Source organism: Aquarana catesbeiana, linkage group LG04 (assembly GCF_042186555.1).
Source record: "Aquarana catesbeiana isolate 2022-GZ linkage group LG04, ASM4218655v1, whole genome shotgun sequence".
Lineage (NCBI taxonomy): Eukaryota > Metazoa > Chordata > Amphibia > Anura > Ranidae > Aquarana > Aquarana catesbeiana.
The window spans coordinates 653,390,423-653,406,581 of NC_133327.1; the positions used below are offsets into that span (position 1 = coordinate 653,390,423).

Sequence of the window (16,159 nt, forward strand, 5' to 3'; positions counted from 1 at the left end):
GGTACAATCTTCTGGAGGTGAAGTGGTTGAAACAGATGGCAATTAAAAGGCCAAGTACACCATTTATAAAAAATAAAAAAAAATGACAAAAGCACCCACATATGCAGAAAAAAATGTGAATATGTGTATATATATATATATATATATATATATATATATATATATATATATATATTTTAATTTATTTATTTATTTATTTTGGCATATGAGCCTGCAAAGCATTGCAACCATGATCAATTGATCACAGGTGCAACACGCATGTTCCTGCAGACTCTTTCTCTACCAACCTGTCCACCATCTTTCATACAGACTTACAGTTTAGAGAGCTGGAGGAACTGTCAATGGACTATGAGTGCAGTGCACTTGTGTTCCATTGACAACTAAAAGTCCATCTGGAGGGACCCTTAAAGGGAGAATACGCCAGACCCCCCGGGAATCACCTGGAGGATCCATCAAGGGACACCTTACCTCTGGTTACCAGTATATGCCACCTACCCCTGTAGGGGTGATAGGATTTGGTGAGTGTGGACCCATTTGGGGGAGCACAAAAGTCATCTGACCTGCTAAGCACTTTTGTCACCTGGAAACTTCTAGCAACTTTAACAGATACTTGGCACACTTCTGTTTGGGACTATAATTTATTAAGCTTTCCTTCTTTGATGCACATATTTTTCTTTTTTTTTTGGGATAATTGGATTACTGTGTTTAACTTATTATATACGTATACGTTTTATATATTATAAGTTGGATATCTAATCACTACTGGAGCTGTTTAATTACATACTGTATAGTGTTTGTCATAGATAGGAATTTTTTCACACACTGTGGATTCATTTTTTGTAATTAAGGTCTCTAGTAGAGGTATGGTGTATGTGGTATTGCACTTTCCTACTTTTTTGGTATATAAATTTTTTACACTTTAGCACATCTATCAGGTTTTGGTACATAGAGTGCCCTAGCCCTCTCAATAGGGTAGCGCCATTCACCCCATTTTTTCTTACTAAAAGTCCACCTGCCATGTGGTTTGCAGTACTCTGAATAAGACATGGCATTGCAGGCAGGGCCACACAAAATTCAAATTTGACAGCTTCTGCACCGTTGGGGGGTTGGTTAAGTATTTTGGGGGGGGTCGTCGGCTTGGCACCATGTTACACTCTAAATATGGGTGTAACTTGGAACATGCTATAAATAATGGAGTTAGCATTTATCCTAGATATCTCAGCCAAACACTCTGGTTCCGGTACTTCCTTAGACAATGTTCATTTATTACGGTACAAACCTGCCAGGTGGATAGACTCCTGTATGGCTGAATCCCTGAATATTGCTTGTAGCGGTTTGCAAAGCATGAAAGGCAACCTTGTTTTTGAACAGTCTTCAGTTGCGACCAGTTTCTGAGATGCGACACAGCCACTCTCATAAATATCCCAACTTTCATTTCACCGCATTTTCGTTGCCAACATCCCAGTGATTTGATGGATCTGAGCCAGGCAGCAAAGGCAATAATAAACAATATGGATGTTATCAATAACGGTACTGGGAAGTGTGTGGAATTAAAAAGGGGCTCTGCTAATCACATATATAACAAACCCCAACATAAAAAAAGAAAAGATAAAAAAAACAATGCTGTCTTGTAAAAAAACAAACAAACAAAAAAAATTGTCTTTCCCTGCACTCAAATGTCATACAGAGGAATAATAAAGGCAGGCAAATGTTACAAGGCCAGACACAGCACACATCCCACAATTTTATTTTAATTCACATGTATTTCCACTGAACTCAATGGAAACGCAAGAGGATGTGCATTTTAAAGCACATTCATGATCAAGGCAAACTGGATTGTGATGCATGTTTCTATCAATTTAAATAGAATGGACTACTGGTTGCTGCCTTGGTCTGGTGTCCTGGAATTTATCCCCACCTGGGAAGCTATCTGCATGGAGCTTGTATGTTGATCTCAAGTCCACATTGGGTTTTCTCACTCAACTTCAAAATAAGTTGCTAGGTTAGCAAAACATCTACATGCCTGTGGTAGAGATATTAGACTGTAAGCTCTTTTGGGAAAAGGTAAAATTATGGACGATTCTAAGCTGTTTATAAAGTGTTGTGGAAGGTCAACCTAAATAGGTAGGTGACAAAAATTAAGGAGGTGCTCCAGTCTCCCAAAACAAAAATAATAAAAGTCAGCAGCTTTTACTGTAGCAAATAGTGTAGCGGCTGACTTTTAATATATAGACACTGTCCAGGGATTCAGCAATGTCCTCACCTGAGCCAATCCTTCAATCAGCTTTCTGCACATGCACAAGTCACGCTGCGCTTTGTGAATGGACCCGTAGTCTTCTGGGACATGTGTGTGTCCCAGAAGACTGTGGAGGGAAGGAGGGGTGGCGGCGCATACAGTCAGGTCCATAAATATTGGGACATCGACACAATTCTAATCTTTTTGGCTCTATACACCACCACAATGGATTTGAAATGAAATGAGCAAGATGTGCTTTAACTGCAGACTTTCAGCTTTAATTTGAGGGTATTTACATCCAAATCAGGTGAACGGTGTAGGAATTACAACAGTTTGTACATGTGCCTCCCACTTTTTAAGGGCCCAAAAGTAATGGGACAATTGGCTGCTCAGCTGTTCCATGGCCAGGTGTGTGTTATTCCCTCATTATCCCATTTACAAGGAGCAGATAAAAGGTCCAGAGTTCATTTCAAGTGTGCTGTTTGCATTTGGAATCTGTTGCTGTCAACTCTCAATATGAGATCCAAAGAGCTGTCACTATCAGTGAAGCAAGCCATCATTAGGCTGAAAAAACAAAACAAACCCATCAGAGAGATAGCAAAAACATTAGGTGTGGCCAAATCAACTGTTTGGAACATCCTTAAAAAGAAAGAACGCACCGGTGAGCTCAGCAACACCAAAAGACCCGGAAGACCACAGAAAACAACGGTGGTGGATGACCGAAGAATTCTTTCCCTGGTGAAGAAAACACCCTTCACAACAGTTGGCCAGATCAAGAACACTCTCCAGGAGGTAGGTGTATGTGTGTCAAAGTCAACAATCAAGAGAAGACTTCACCAGAGTGAATACAGAGGGTTCACCACAAGATGTAAACCATTGGTGAGCCTCAAAAACAGGAAGGCCAGATTAGAGTTTGCCAAACAACATCTAAAAAGGCCTTCACAGTTCTGGAACAACATCCTATGGACAGATGAGACCAAGATCAACTTGTACCAGAGTGATGGGAAGGGAAGAGTATGGAGAAGGAAAGGAACTGCTCATGATCCAAAGCATACCACCTCATCAGTGAAGCATGGTGGTGGTAGTGTCATGGCGTGGGCATGTATGGCTGCCAATGGAACTGGTTCTCTTGTATTTATTGATGATGTGACTGCTGACGAAAGCAGCAGGATGAATTGTGAAGTGTTTCGGGCAATATTATCTGCTTATATTCAGCAAAATGCTTCAGAACTCATTGGACGGCGCTTCACAGTGCAGATGGACAATGACCCGAAGCATACTGCGAAAGCAACCAAAGAGTTTTTTAAGGGAAAGAAGTGGAATGTTATGCAATGGCCAAGTCAATCACCTGACCTGAATCCGATTGAGCATGAATTTCACTTGCTGAAGACAAAACTGAAGGGAAAATGCCCCAAGAACAAGCAGGAACTGAAGACAGTTGCAGTAGAGGCCTGGCAGAGCATCACCAGGGATGAAACCCAGAGTCTGGTGATGTCTATGCGTTCCAGACTTCAGGCTGTAATTGACTGCAAAGGATTTGCAACCAAGTATTAAAAAGTGAAAGTTTAATGGATGATTATTAATCTGTCCCATTACTTTTGGTCCCTTAAAAAGTGGGAGGCACATGTACAAACTGTTGTAATTCCTACACCGTTCACCTGATTTGGATGTAAATACCCTCAAATTAAAGCTGAAAGTCTGCAGTTAAAGCACATCTTGTTTGTTTCATTTCAAATCCATTGTGGTGGTGTATAGAGCCAAAAAAATATTAGAATTGTGTCAATGTCCCAATATTTATGGACCTGACTGTACATACTCATAGATCATGTGGGCACACATCAATGTGCGTTCTGATACTGATACTCATAGATCATCGCAGCAATCTGAGCCAGAAGTGGGAGCGGGTACCTGTGAAATCTGGGTACCTGCTCCCCCCAAAAAGTGGCAAGGGTGGCAGTTGAGGAGGGGGGAGGGTGCAAACAAGTGGACAAGTTCTCCTTTTGGGTGGAGCTCCACTTTAACTTCAGCTATAAGAAAATATTTAAAGGTCCACACTACTGCTCCCATTACTACAATGTAAGTTACATACACAGGGCATTTATTCTAAATGGTACCCCACTGCACCTTAGTGATGGACTTTGCTGTGCAACATGTGGGCACACACCAATGTGCGTTCTGGTGCACTGTGCTGCCGGAAACATTATGTGCACCTTTTTTAGTGCATTAGACAGTCCAGTAAAAAGAGTGGGCTGCCTTAGTGTGCATTCACACTTGCGAATACACCCACCCTGAGATTAGATGCGAGAACGCCAAGGGGAGTTCCTGCAATTAGCTTTGAGGGGCAGCCTTTTTGACGCATACTGCCCGTGTCCAGAGCGGTTACATGCGAGTGGGTGTGATTACCTGAAAGCGCCAACAGCCTCCCATTGCTTTTAATGGGGCTGCCTCTCACAGCTTATTGCTGGGGTTCTCTCTTCTTCTAATCAGTGAATACGCTCACTCATTTTAATGGACTGCCTAATGCATTACACACGCGGTTTCCGGAAGCACAGTGCACCAGAATGCACATTGGCATGTAGGCGCATGTTGCATAGCAAAGCATGCCTATCAGTAAGGTGCGATAGGGTGCCATTTAGAATAAATAGCAAGTGCATGTAGCAAGCGTTGCAGTAACATGAGCAGTAGCGTGGACCCTTAAATAACCCCTTCCCGGCCCTTTAAGAACTTATAAATGCCGAGAGGTGGGCATTTGAATCATGTGACTGCTATGATTGGCTACCACATGATCGGAAAGCTCCCAATTGCAAGTACGCATCAGGAGCTATCTGGTCACGGTGCTGGTAGCGCACAGGGCACGCGCTCTGTTTACATAAGGCCGCATATATATGTCGGCGGTTAGAGGTTAAAACCTTTTCTATGCAGTTTCCTATAGCTGAACTCTATTTTTGTCACCTACCTACAGTTGTGCTCATAAGTTTACTGATACCAATGATGGGGCACTATTCCTCCCACTGATACCAATGATGGGGCACTATTCCTCCCACTGATGGGGCACTATTCCTCCCACTGATACCAATGATGGGGCACTATTTCTCCCTCTGATACCAATGATGGGGCACTATTCCTCCCACTGATGGGGCACTATTCCTCCCTCTGATAGCAATGATGGGGCACTATTCCTCCCACTGATACCAATGATGGGGCACTATTCCTCACACTGATATCAATGATGGGGCACTATTCCTCACACTGATACCAATGATGGGGCACTATTCCTCACACTGATATCAATGATGGGGCACTATTCCTCCCACTGATATCAATGATGGGGCACTATTCCTCCCAACTGATATCAATAATGGGGCACTATTCCTCACACTGATATCAATGATGGGGCACTATTCCACACACTGATATCAATGATGGGGCACTATTCCTCCCAACTGATATCAATGATGGGGCACTATTCCTCCCAACTGATACCAATGATGGGGCACTATTCCTCCCACTGATGGGACACTATTCCTCTCTCTGATACCAATGATGGGGCACCATTTCTCCCTTCTCCCTCTGATACCAATGATGGGGCACTATTCCTCCCACTGATACCAATGATGGGGCACTATTTCTCCCACTGATGGGGCATTATTCCTCCCAACTGATATCAATGATGGGGCATTATTCCTCCTCCTACTGACCACAGGTACAATGCAACTGAACATCACACCTGAGGCATCATTTATTTGCATTGATGCTAGGCCTGGGATATGTCCCACACCCAGCTGGCCCCCCTAAAGTCAGAGGGGCAGGAAACTAGCCCTTTGATTGGAAAGTTTGGAGACCCCCAACTAGTTTCCTAGCAAAAGAAAAACAAAAACAGCCAGGTGGTTCCCGCCCCTCCCCCATACACAATGTCAGATGATGGTCAGCAATCCTTCTCCTAATACCTGTTGCCTGGCTGTCTCTGGATCCAGGGGCACTAACCCACAACACACATGGAACAATCACAATGAGAAGCTGCGATCAGCACATTCAATATACAGGCCAGAGACTGACAACTCTGCACCAGCATGACAGCCACCCGACTAATCCTGCAGATCCTCACTTCCCCCCTATAGCACTATCCAGGCTCTTCTAGCACTGTGTACCCCACAATTGCATTATTATTTCCGCCCACCATAAGGATGGACGGAGAACACAGATCTGTGCCCCGACCCAATGTTGGAACCCCCCCAGCCCGCAGTTCTCCCCACACACTACACGTGCGTACATCACCCGGCGCACAACGATGACGTCTCACGGCGCCGAGCTTTTATCTTCCGGAAAGAATGAACGCCAGGACTCCGATTGGTTGGTAGGAGGGAGGGGGTGGGGCTAAGACACCGGCTCGCGTGTTGTTTGTTTCGGAAGCGGCAGGGGAGAGTTTGACAGGCGGGCGGATCTGTACACTGAGGAGACATGGAGAGGGGAGAGGGACAGAGGACAGAGGAGGAGGCCGGGACAGGCAGAGCTGGAACTGCCAGAGCACGCTGGAGGCTACTTGGACAGGTGAGAGATGAGGGGGCAAATTGTACCTGTAACTAAGAGATGAGGGGGAAACTTGTACCTGTAGGGAAGAGATGAGGGGGAAACTTGTAGCTGTGGGCGAGAAATGAGGGGACAAACTGCACCTGTGACTGAGAGATGAGGGGGCAACCTGTGCCTTTGGACGAGAGATGAGGGGGCAACTTGTACCCGTGGGCGAGAGATAAGGGGGCAACTTGTGCCTTTGGATGAGAGATGGGGGGGGCAACTTGTACCCGTGGACGAGAGATGAGGGGGCAACTTGTACCCGTGGGTGAGAGATAAGGGGGCAACTTGTACCCGTGGGCGAGAGATGAGGGGGCAACTTTTGCCTGTGGGCAAGAGATGAGGGGGCAACTTGTACCCGTGGATGAGAGATAAGGGGGCGACTTGTACCCGTGGGCGAGAGATGAGGGGGCAACTTGTGCCTGTGGGCAAGAGATGAGGGGGCAACTTGTACCCGTGGGCGAGAGATGATGGGGCAACTTGTGCCTTTGGACGAGAGATGAGGGGGCAACTTGTACCCGTGGGTGAGAGATAAGGGGGCAACTTGTACCCGTGGGCGAGAGATGAGGGGGCAACTTGTGCCTGTGGGCAAGAGATGAGGGGGCAACTTGTGTCTGTGGGCGAGAGATGAGGGGGCAACTTGTACCTGTGGGCAAGAGATGAGGGGGCAACTTGTACCCGTGGGTGAGAGATAAGGGGGCGACTTGTACCCGTGGGCGAGAGATGAGGGGGCAACTTGTGCCTGTGGGCAAGAGATGAGGGGGCAACTTGTACCCGTGGGCGAGAGATGATGGGGCAACTTGTGCCTTTGGACGAGAGATGAGGGGGCAACTTGTACCCGTGGGTGAGAGATAAGGGGGCAACTTGTACCCGTGGGCGAGAGATGAGGGGGCAACTTGTGCCTGTGGGCAAGAGATGAGGGGGCAACTTGTGTCTGTGGGCGAGAGATGAGGGGGCAACTTGTACCTGTGACTGAGAGATGAGGGCGCAACTTGTGCCTGTGGGCAAGAGACGATGGGGCAACTTGTGCCTGTGGGCAAGAGATGATGGGGCAACTTGTGCCTGTGGGCGAGAGAAGAGGGGGCAACTTGTACCTGCGGGCGAAAGATGAGGGGGCAACTTGTCTGTGGGCGAGAGATGAGGGGGCAACTTGTACCTGTAACTAAGAGATGAGGGGATAACTTGTACCTGTGACTGAGAGATGAGGGGGCAACTTGCGCCTGTGAGCTACAGATGAGGGGGCAACTTGCGCCTGTGGGCTAGAGATAAGGGGGCAACTTGCGCCTGTGGGCTAGAGATGAGGGGGCAACTTGCGCCTGTGGGCTAGAGATGAGGGGGCAACTTGTGCCTGTGGGCGAGAGATGAGGGGGCAACTTGTCTGTGGGCGAGAGATGAGGGGGCAAATTGTACCTGTAACTAAGAGATGAGGGGGCAATTTTTGCCTGTAACTAAGAGATGAGGGGGCAACTTTTGCCTGTAACTAAGAGATGAGGGGGCAACTTTTGCCTGTAACTAAGAGATGAGGGGGCAACTTTTGCCTGTAACTAAGAGATGAGGGGGCAACTTTTGCCTGTAACTAAGAGATGAGGGGGCAACTTTTGCCTGTAACTAAGAGATGAGGGGGTAACTTTTGCCTGTAACTAAGAGATGAGGGGGTAACTTGTACCTGTGACTGAGAGATGAGGGGGCAACTTGTACCTGTGGGTGAGAGATGAGGGGGTAACTTGTACCTGTGACTGAGAGATGAGGGGGCAACTTGGGCCTGTGGGCGAGAGATCAGGGGGCAACTTGAACCTGTAGCTGAGAGATGAGGGGGCAGAGTGTAGAAACGGCTAATAGAACAGGGGGCAGCTTGAGCCTGTAGCTGAAATCGCATGACTTGTATTTCTGCCACATGCAGTTGCAGGCATCACACCGGTACCGTTTTGTAGAGCTGACGGTCGGCTCTCATGTAATAGCAATGGGAGCGGCTCAGCAGCCACCCAGTTGCTATTACAAGCAGCGGAAGGGGACGACCCCATCCCACTGGTATGCCCCGTACACACGGTCGGACTTTGTTCGGACATTCCGACAACAAAATCCTAGGATTTTTTCCGACGGATGTTGGCTCAAACTTGTCTTGCATACACACGGTCACACAAAGTTGTCGGAAAATCCGATCATTCTGAACGCAGTGATGTAAAATACGTACGTCGGGACTATAAACGGGGCAATAGCCAATAGCTTTCACCTCCCTTTTTTATTTTGAGCATGCGTGGCACTTCGTCTGTCGGATTTGTGTACACACGATCAGAATTTCCGACAACGGATTTTGTTGTCGGAAAATTTTATAGCCTGCTCTCAAACTTTGTGTGTCGGAAAATCCGATGGAAAATGTGTGATGGAGCCCACACACGGTCGGAATTTCCGACAACAAGGTCCTATCACACATTTTCCGTCGGAAAATCCGACCGTGTGTACGGGGCATTAGACCTGAGCGACCCGCCGTCATGTCCGCTGGCTGGCTGGACAGCCAAACAAAGCTGGAATCGGCTTTGATCGGCTGTTTGTAATAGTAACCCGGAAATGTTTGGTGTAGATTATGTATGCATTGTAAATGGCCAAATTAATTAGATAAATAGCTACTTTCTTGTACCAGAAAAGGGACCTCCTTATTGACAAATAGGGCTGAAGCATTTGGTCATTGAAATCCACCCCCCCCCCCCCCCCCCATGTAGAGATTGTATTCTAGGACACATGTTGGCTTTTTAATGGGACCTTGTCTTCTCTGAACCTCCACTGTGGTGTCATCATGGATGGTGGACATCATATATACATTCCTGGTATCCTTCCACCTCAAGGCCACCACTTTGCTGCTTCTAAAAAGTTGTCCCCCCCCCCCCCTCCGCAGTTTTTTGTTCACTATGGATTATGGGAAGCCCTTCCTGTTCTTTCTGGAGGTTCCGCAGGCCAGGGTTTTTGCGAGGTATAGGTGTTTTGAAAGGGGGCAGGCTGGTGTAATAGTTATCCAGGTATATGTGACAACCTTTGTTTAGCAGTGGGTATGCCATACACATTTTCCAGTTGTGCCCATGTAGGCCAGGCACTCGGGGGGCTGGAGCTGGCAATCTCTTCCTTCGTATATGCGGAACGCATACAGATATCCCGTGACTCTCTCGCAAAGCTTATAAAATGTTACTCCGTATCTGGCCCGTTTGCTAGAATATATTGTTTTATTCCTAGCCGGCCTGAAAAGGGTACCAAGGACTCATCTACACATATTTGCTGATCGGGGACATAGAGTTCTGCAAAGTGTTGGGAGAAGAAGTCTGAGTGGGCGAGATTTACATAATTTATCATGTATTTGGATGATTTCGGGGAGGGCACTGGGTGTTGTCGCTGACATGAAGAAAGCGCATAATCATCTCATATCGGGACCTGGGCATTACGGCAGAATAAATGGGCATGTGGTGGATGGGGGTGGTGGACCAGTAGGCATGCCCTTCCCCTTTTTTTTGTAAGCTCCATGTTTATGGTGAGGCCCATAAACAATTTGAACTCCTCCAACATCAAATCTCTCCACTCAAAGGGACGGGCGTATGATGATTGGGGGTTGTTGGCAATATGCTGCTGGGCATATAGATTGGTCTGGTCCACGATAAATTGCAGCAAAGTGTCGGGCAAAAATATATGAAGGCAATCAATTTCGGAGAAATTTGGGGTATTGGCCTGCACACCTGGCTGTGCGGTGAAAGGGGGAATACTTGCTGATCCCGAATCAGAAGGCAGCTATGTTGGGTTGGCAAGACCATCTTGGAGGTATGTAGCGGCCTTGGCCCTTGGGGGACGTGACACTCCAGTGCTGGTAGTTGGGCGTGATACTGGGCCTGGGCATTTGTTCCCGGGGCATATCGCTAGCGGCAGCATTAGTACTGGGCGTGGGAATTTGTTCTCGGGGGGCCTGTTGCTGGCGGCAGTGCTGGTACTGGGCCCGGAAATTTGATCCTTGTTGCTGGCGGCTGCCTGGTTTCCAGAGCACAGTGCCCTTTTAGGAGGGACCCATTCTTCCTCCGATTCATTTGCCAATCCGCTGCTATCAATCAGTTCAAATGCTGAATTTGATTTGGAATCAGAATTGGCATTGGAATCTGATGAGACCTCCCTGCTGCTCTCATGGAAAAAACAAAAACATACATACAAAAAGTGTAGCTGCTGACTTTTAATAATCAGATACTCACATGTTCCATGGTCCAGCGATGCGGGCGCACGAAGCCTCCCTCTTCTCCACAGCGCCGGCACTTTAACTGTGTGCGCCAGGCTTTGGTTTCACAGCCGGCCACGCTCTGTGCACACGCTAGCCGTGCTGCGTGCTGTGAATGGCTGGGCAATCCTCTGGGACCTGTGACGTGTCCCAGAAGATTGCAGGGAGGGGGAAGAGGTGATCTTCCTTCCGGTGCCGCGGAGCCCCAGGAGGAAGTGGAAGCTGGATACCTCTAAAATAAGGGTATCCGCACCCCCCCCCCCCAAAAAAAAAATGACATGCCAAATGTGGCATGTCAGGGGGTCACCTGCATTTAAAGCGGAAGTTCCATTTTTGGGTGGAACTCCGCTTTAACCCTTGCAGTGCAGGCACTGTCCCACTGCACGGGATAATTTCTAATTTTCCCAGATGTGGCCTTTAAAATAAGCTTGCCGCTGCAGCTTGTTCACCCTTTTGTGATTGCAATAAAGTTAAATGAAAAAGAAATAAAAAAAGTTGAAACAAATTGTAATAAAATAAATAAAAATGATCAACCACTTGCCTCCCACCCACAGTACATTTACTGCGACAGGTCAGCAGCTACAGTACATTCTAGTCGACATACCCGTACTCGGCCTAACACATACACACCAGCGCGATCCTGTGACTGGACACAGTGGATCCTGGTGCTCGGCACCTGGCTGCTGTGAGGAGCGGGGGTATCATGTGATCGCTATGACCAATCCTAGCGATCACATGATATTATGTAAGCAAACTGTCATGAATGGCTTTCATCCTTGAACAGCTTACTTACTGTTGTGATGCTGTGATTGACCCACAGCGATCACATGGTACCTGGGCCAATCACAGCATTCTATACCATGTGATTAGCTGTGGCCAATCACAGCATCACTACAGTAAGTTAGCTGTTGTGAATGGAAAGCCACTCATGACAGTTAACTGTTGCTTGTGATCATTCATCACTGTTATAAACAATAGCAGTGTACAAAAAAAAAAAAAAAAATCCCTGACCTCCCCCACAGAGTAGTACTATGGTGACACTGAACTATGATGACAGAATGTAAAAGAAATAGTAAAAAAAAGGTCAAAAAGGGGAAAAAAAAAAGTTTAACCACTTCAGCCCCAGAATGACCAGGCCATTTTGTGCGATACGGCACTGCGTTAATTTACCTGACAACTGCGCGGTCTTGTGACGCTGTACTAAAATAAAGTTGGTACTAAAAATGTCCTTTTTTTCCCCCACAAATGGAGCTCTCTTTTGGTGGTATTTGATCACCTTTTGCGGTTTTTATATAGTTTTTACTATAAACAAAAAAAAGAGTAACAATTTTGAAAAAAAAAACAACAATATTTTTTACTTTTTTGCTATTAAAATATGTAAAAAATCGAATATATTCATCGATTTAGGCCAATTTGTATTCTGCTACATATTTTTGGTAAAAAAAAAAAAATCCCAATAAGCGTATATTGTTTTGGTTTGCGCAAACGTTTTATTGCATCTACAAACTATGGGATAGATTTAGGGACTTTTTATTTTTTTTTATTTATTTTACTAGCAATGGTAGCGGGACTGTGACATTGCGGTGGACAAGCGGGACACGAAGTGACACTTTTTGGGGACCAGTGACACCAATACAGTGATCAGCGCTAAAAAAAATGCACTGACACTGTATAAATGAGACTGGCAGGGAAGGGGTTAACATCAGGGGCAATCAAAGGGTTAAAAGTGTTCCCTGGGAGTGCTTTCTAACTGTGTGGGGGATGGATGCACTAATAGACAAATAGAGAGAGAGATCTGTGTTCCTGATTAGTAGGAACACAAGATCTCTCTCTTTGTCTGTGACAGAACGACAGTCAGCCTTGTTTACATAGGCAGACCGCCGTTCTGTCCTTTCCCTGAACAATCGTGGGTGGCCAGCAGCCGCCGGGCCCGCTAGTTTTCTCCCAGCGGCGCGGGTGTGTGCCACAGATAAAGGAATGCGGTCAATGTACTGGTACATTGTTTCGTGCAGCCGGGCTGCCCTACTGCTGTATGGGCGGTCCAGAGCTGGTTAACCGGTTCCCGACCGGCGCATGCCAATGTACATCGGCAGAATGGCATGGCTGGGCAAATGGGCGTACCCGTACGTCCCTTTGAATTTGCCACGGTGCCATTGTGCGCGTGCCGGCCGGGAGCTCCGTGAGTCGCGTCGCGGGTCCCATGGACTCGATCGCCATGGGGATACCCGCGATCGCCTCACGGAGAGGACGAATGGGGAGATGCTAATGTAAATAAGCATCTCCCCGTTCTGCCTAGTGACAGTGTCACTGATCTCTGCTCCCTGTGATTGGGAGCAGAGATCAGTGACGTGTCGCATGTGGCCACGCCCCCCCACAGTTAATAACACATCCCTAGGACATACTTAACCCCTCCCCGCCCCCTAGTGGTTAACCCCTTCACTGCCAGTGTCATTTACACAGGAATTGATGCATTTGTATAGCACTGATTGCTGTATAAATGACAATGGTCCCAAAAATGTGTCATAAATGTCCGATGTGTCCGCCATAATGTCGCAGTCATGATAAAAATCGCTGATCGCTGCCATTACTAGTAAAAAAAAAAAATTTATGATAAAAATGCCATAAAACTATCCCCTATTTTGTAAACGCTATAACTTTTGCGCAAACCAATCAATAAACGCTTATTGCGATTTTTTTTTTTTTTTTTTGTAACAAAAATATGTAGAAGAATACGTATCGGCCTAAACTGAGGAAAAAAACTGTTTTTTTTAAATATTTTTTGGGGATATTTATTATAGCAAAAAAATGTGTTTTTTTCAAAATTGTTGCTATTTTTTTGTTTATAGCGCAAAAAATAAAAACCGCAGAGGTCATCAAATACCACCAATAGAAAGCTCTATTTGTGGGAAAAAAAGGACGTCAATTTTGTTTGGGAGCCACGTCGCACGACCGCGCAATTGTCAGTTAAATCGACGCAGTGCCGAATCGCAAAAAAACGCTCTGGTCAGGAAGGGTGTAAATTTTTCCGGGGCTGAAGTGGTTAAAAACTGAATTAAAAAATAAATAAAAATAGTTGTCACCAGTCAGTATCCCTGATCACCACCACACTAGTCATATGATGATGCTGTACTCCACTGGTGACAGTATGTAAAATAAAAAAATTATAAAAAAAAAAATGTTACGGTAATTTCTTAAAAATTATGACAAAAAATTACAACTTTAAAAAACTTGCCATGCCTCTTATGAAATATATCCTTTGGTGCAGACAAGACAGAGAAAATGAATCACCGCTCAGGAGAACTTGCTTTCAGGTGTGTGTTAGTGAATCCTTCAGAGGAGAGGAGTCCCAGGTGCTGGCTAAATGCAAATTGAGGCAGGGTTTGAAACAGGAAAATCTGGATGCCGCACACCGGATAAAGTTGAAAACATCTTCTTTATTGTAAAACTTGGATCATAAAAAACAGGACAATCAGGCGGGTGGTACAGACACAGCTGACGCGTTTCGCGCTCTATTTCGAGCGCTTACTCATAGCTCAGCTCAGCTATGAGTAAGCGCTCGAACTAGAGCGCGAAACGCGTCAGCTGTGTCTGTACCACCCGCCTGATTGTCCTGTTTTTTATGATCCAAGTTTTACAATAAAGAAGATGTTTTCAACTTTATCCGGTGTGCGGCATCCAGATTTTCCTGTTTCAAACCCTGCCTCTTATGAAATACCTTGTCCTGTGTACTTTGCAAAAAGGGGTCATTTGGGGAATTTTGCAATGTCCTGGCATTTTAGGGCCTTAAGAAATGTTTGTTTTGCAAAATTTTATAACGCAAACTAAGAAAAACAAGTTTTTTTTTTTTTTTGTCATAATTTTTGGTCTACCGGGTTTTTATTTTTATTTTTTGCTATATGAATGAATAAATTCATATAGCAAGAAATAAAAAAAACAGGTGGCGTTTAAATACCGCCAAAAGAAAGCTCTATTTGTGTGAAAAAAATGATATACATTTCATTTGGGTACAGTGTTGCATGACCGTGCAATTGCCAGTTAAAGTAGTGCAGTGCTGAATAGCAAAAAAATAAATGGCCTGGTCATGAAGGGGGTAAAAATTTTATGGAGGTCAAGTGGTTAAAAAAAAATAAAAAATTTGGTCAACTATGTGACCTGGGGTTCTCAGCGGTATCACTGCAGCCCACCCGTATTCTGTCACCATTCGCTTCAATGATGTTTTGCTTTGGGTTCAGGGTTTTTGATGTTTTTCAGCCTTGATTGTTTAGTCTTCTACTGCTGTATATGTAGCTTTTCTGTCTGCATTGTTTGCTCGGGTTATAGGCTGTTATGCACCACATTTGTTCACATAGCATAGAGTCCTGTCATAATGGCTTCTTAATGTACCTTTTCAGTCCATACTCTGCTGTTGATAGGAAAAGCTCAACAATCATTCTGTGTAAATGGAAGACACAGAACCGGGCTTGTTGATCTCAAGTAGCATTAGATAAAGAAGCTGTAAGTGGATGTATTACTGTATAATATAGTTATTGTGTTCCAGAGGTCTGAGTACAGACGCATCTATTTAAATCTTTCAGTAATACAGGTCTGCTATTCTTTAATATTAAGACCTTATCTTTTTAGGTATAGGATGTTAAAGTTTACCTATTATTTATACAAGGATAGCTTGTGTACCTCCCAACGTCCTGAAGTAGCAAAGAGGGATGCTTTTAGCACAAAGTACATTGCCTTGCAAAAGTATTCACCCCCTTGGCTTTTTACCTATAGTAAAATTTAGAAAAATATATACATAAAACTAACCCTTTGTTATGAAGCCCATAAAAAGCTCTGGTGCAACCAATTACCTTCAGAAGTCACATAATTAATGAAATGATGTCCACCTGTGTGCAATCTAAGTGTCACATGATCTGTCATTACATATACACACCTTTTTGAAAGGCCCCGGAGGCTGCAAGACCTAAGCAAGAGGCACCACTAACCAAACACTGCCATGAAGACCAAGGAACTCTCCAAGTAAGGGACAATGTTGTTGAGAAGTACAAGTCGGTGTTAGGTTATAAAAAAAAAAAATATCCACATCTTTGATGATCCCTAGGAGCACAATCAAATCTATCATA

General features: G+C 45.3%; 2 protein-coding genes across 5 annotated transcripts in view; one reads left to right on the forward strand and one right to left on the reverse strand.

The window, feature by feature from the left end:
- Positions 1–6,563, reverse strand: part of PREPL (prolyl endopeptidase like) — a 69,243-nt gene extending 62,680 nt beyond the window's left edge. The window contains exons 1-2 of one of the 2 annotated variants that reach the window (XM_073628475.1): positions 6,507–6,563; positions 1,280–1,478 (exon numbers count right to left, since the gene is read on the reverse strand). In XM_073628475.1, the coding sequence (XP_073484576.1) occupies positions 1,280–1,435 (156 nt within the window). In that variant the 5' untranslated portion in view covers positions 1,436–1,478; positions 6,507–6,563. Of the gene's footprint in view, positions 1–1,279; positions 1,479–6,183 lie in introns of both variants that reach the window. The other variant, XM_073628473.1, reaches the window with a different exon arrangement.
- Positions 6,564–6,568: 5 nt separating this feature from the next.
- CAMKMT (calmodulin-lysine N-methyltransferase) overlaps positions 6,569–16,159 on the forward strand; it is a 685,679-nt gene continuing 676,088 nt past the window's right edge. The window contains exon 1 of one of the 3 annotated variants that reach the window (XR_012244021.1): positions 6,569–6,784. Coding sequence is in view for 2 of the 3 variants with exons in the window: in XM_073628476.1 (XP_073484577.1) it covers positions 6,695–6,784 (90 nt within the window). In the remaining variant the exon portion in view is untranslated. The remainder of the gene's footprint in view (positions 6,785–16,159) is intronic. The other 2 variants (XM_073628476.1, XM_073628477.1) reach the window with 2 other exon arrangements.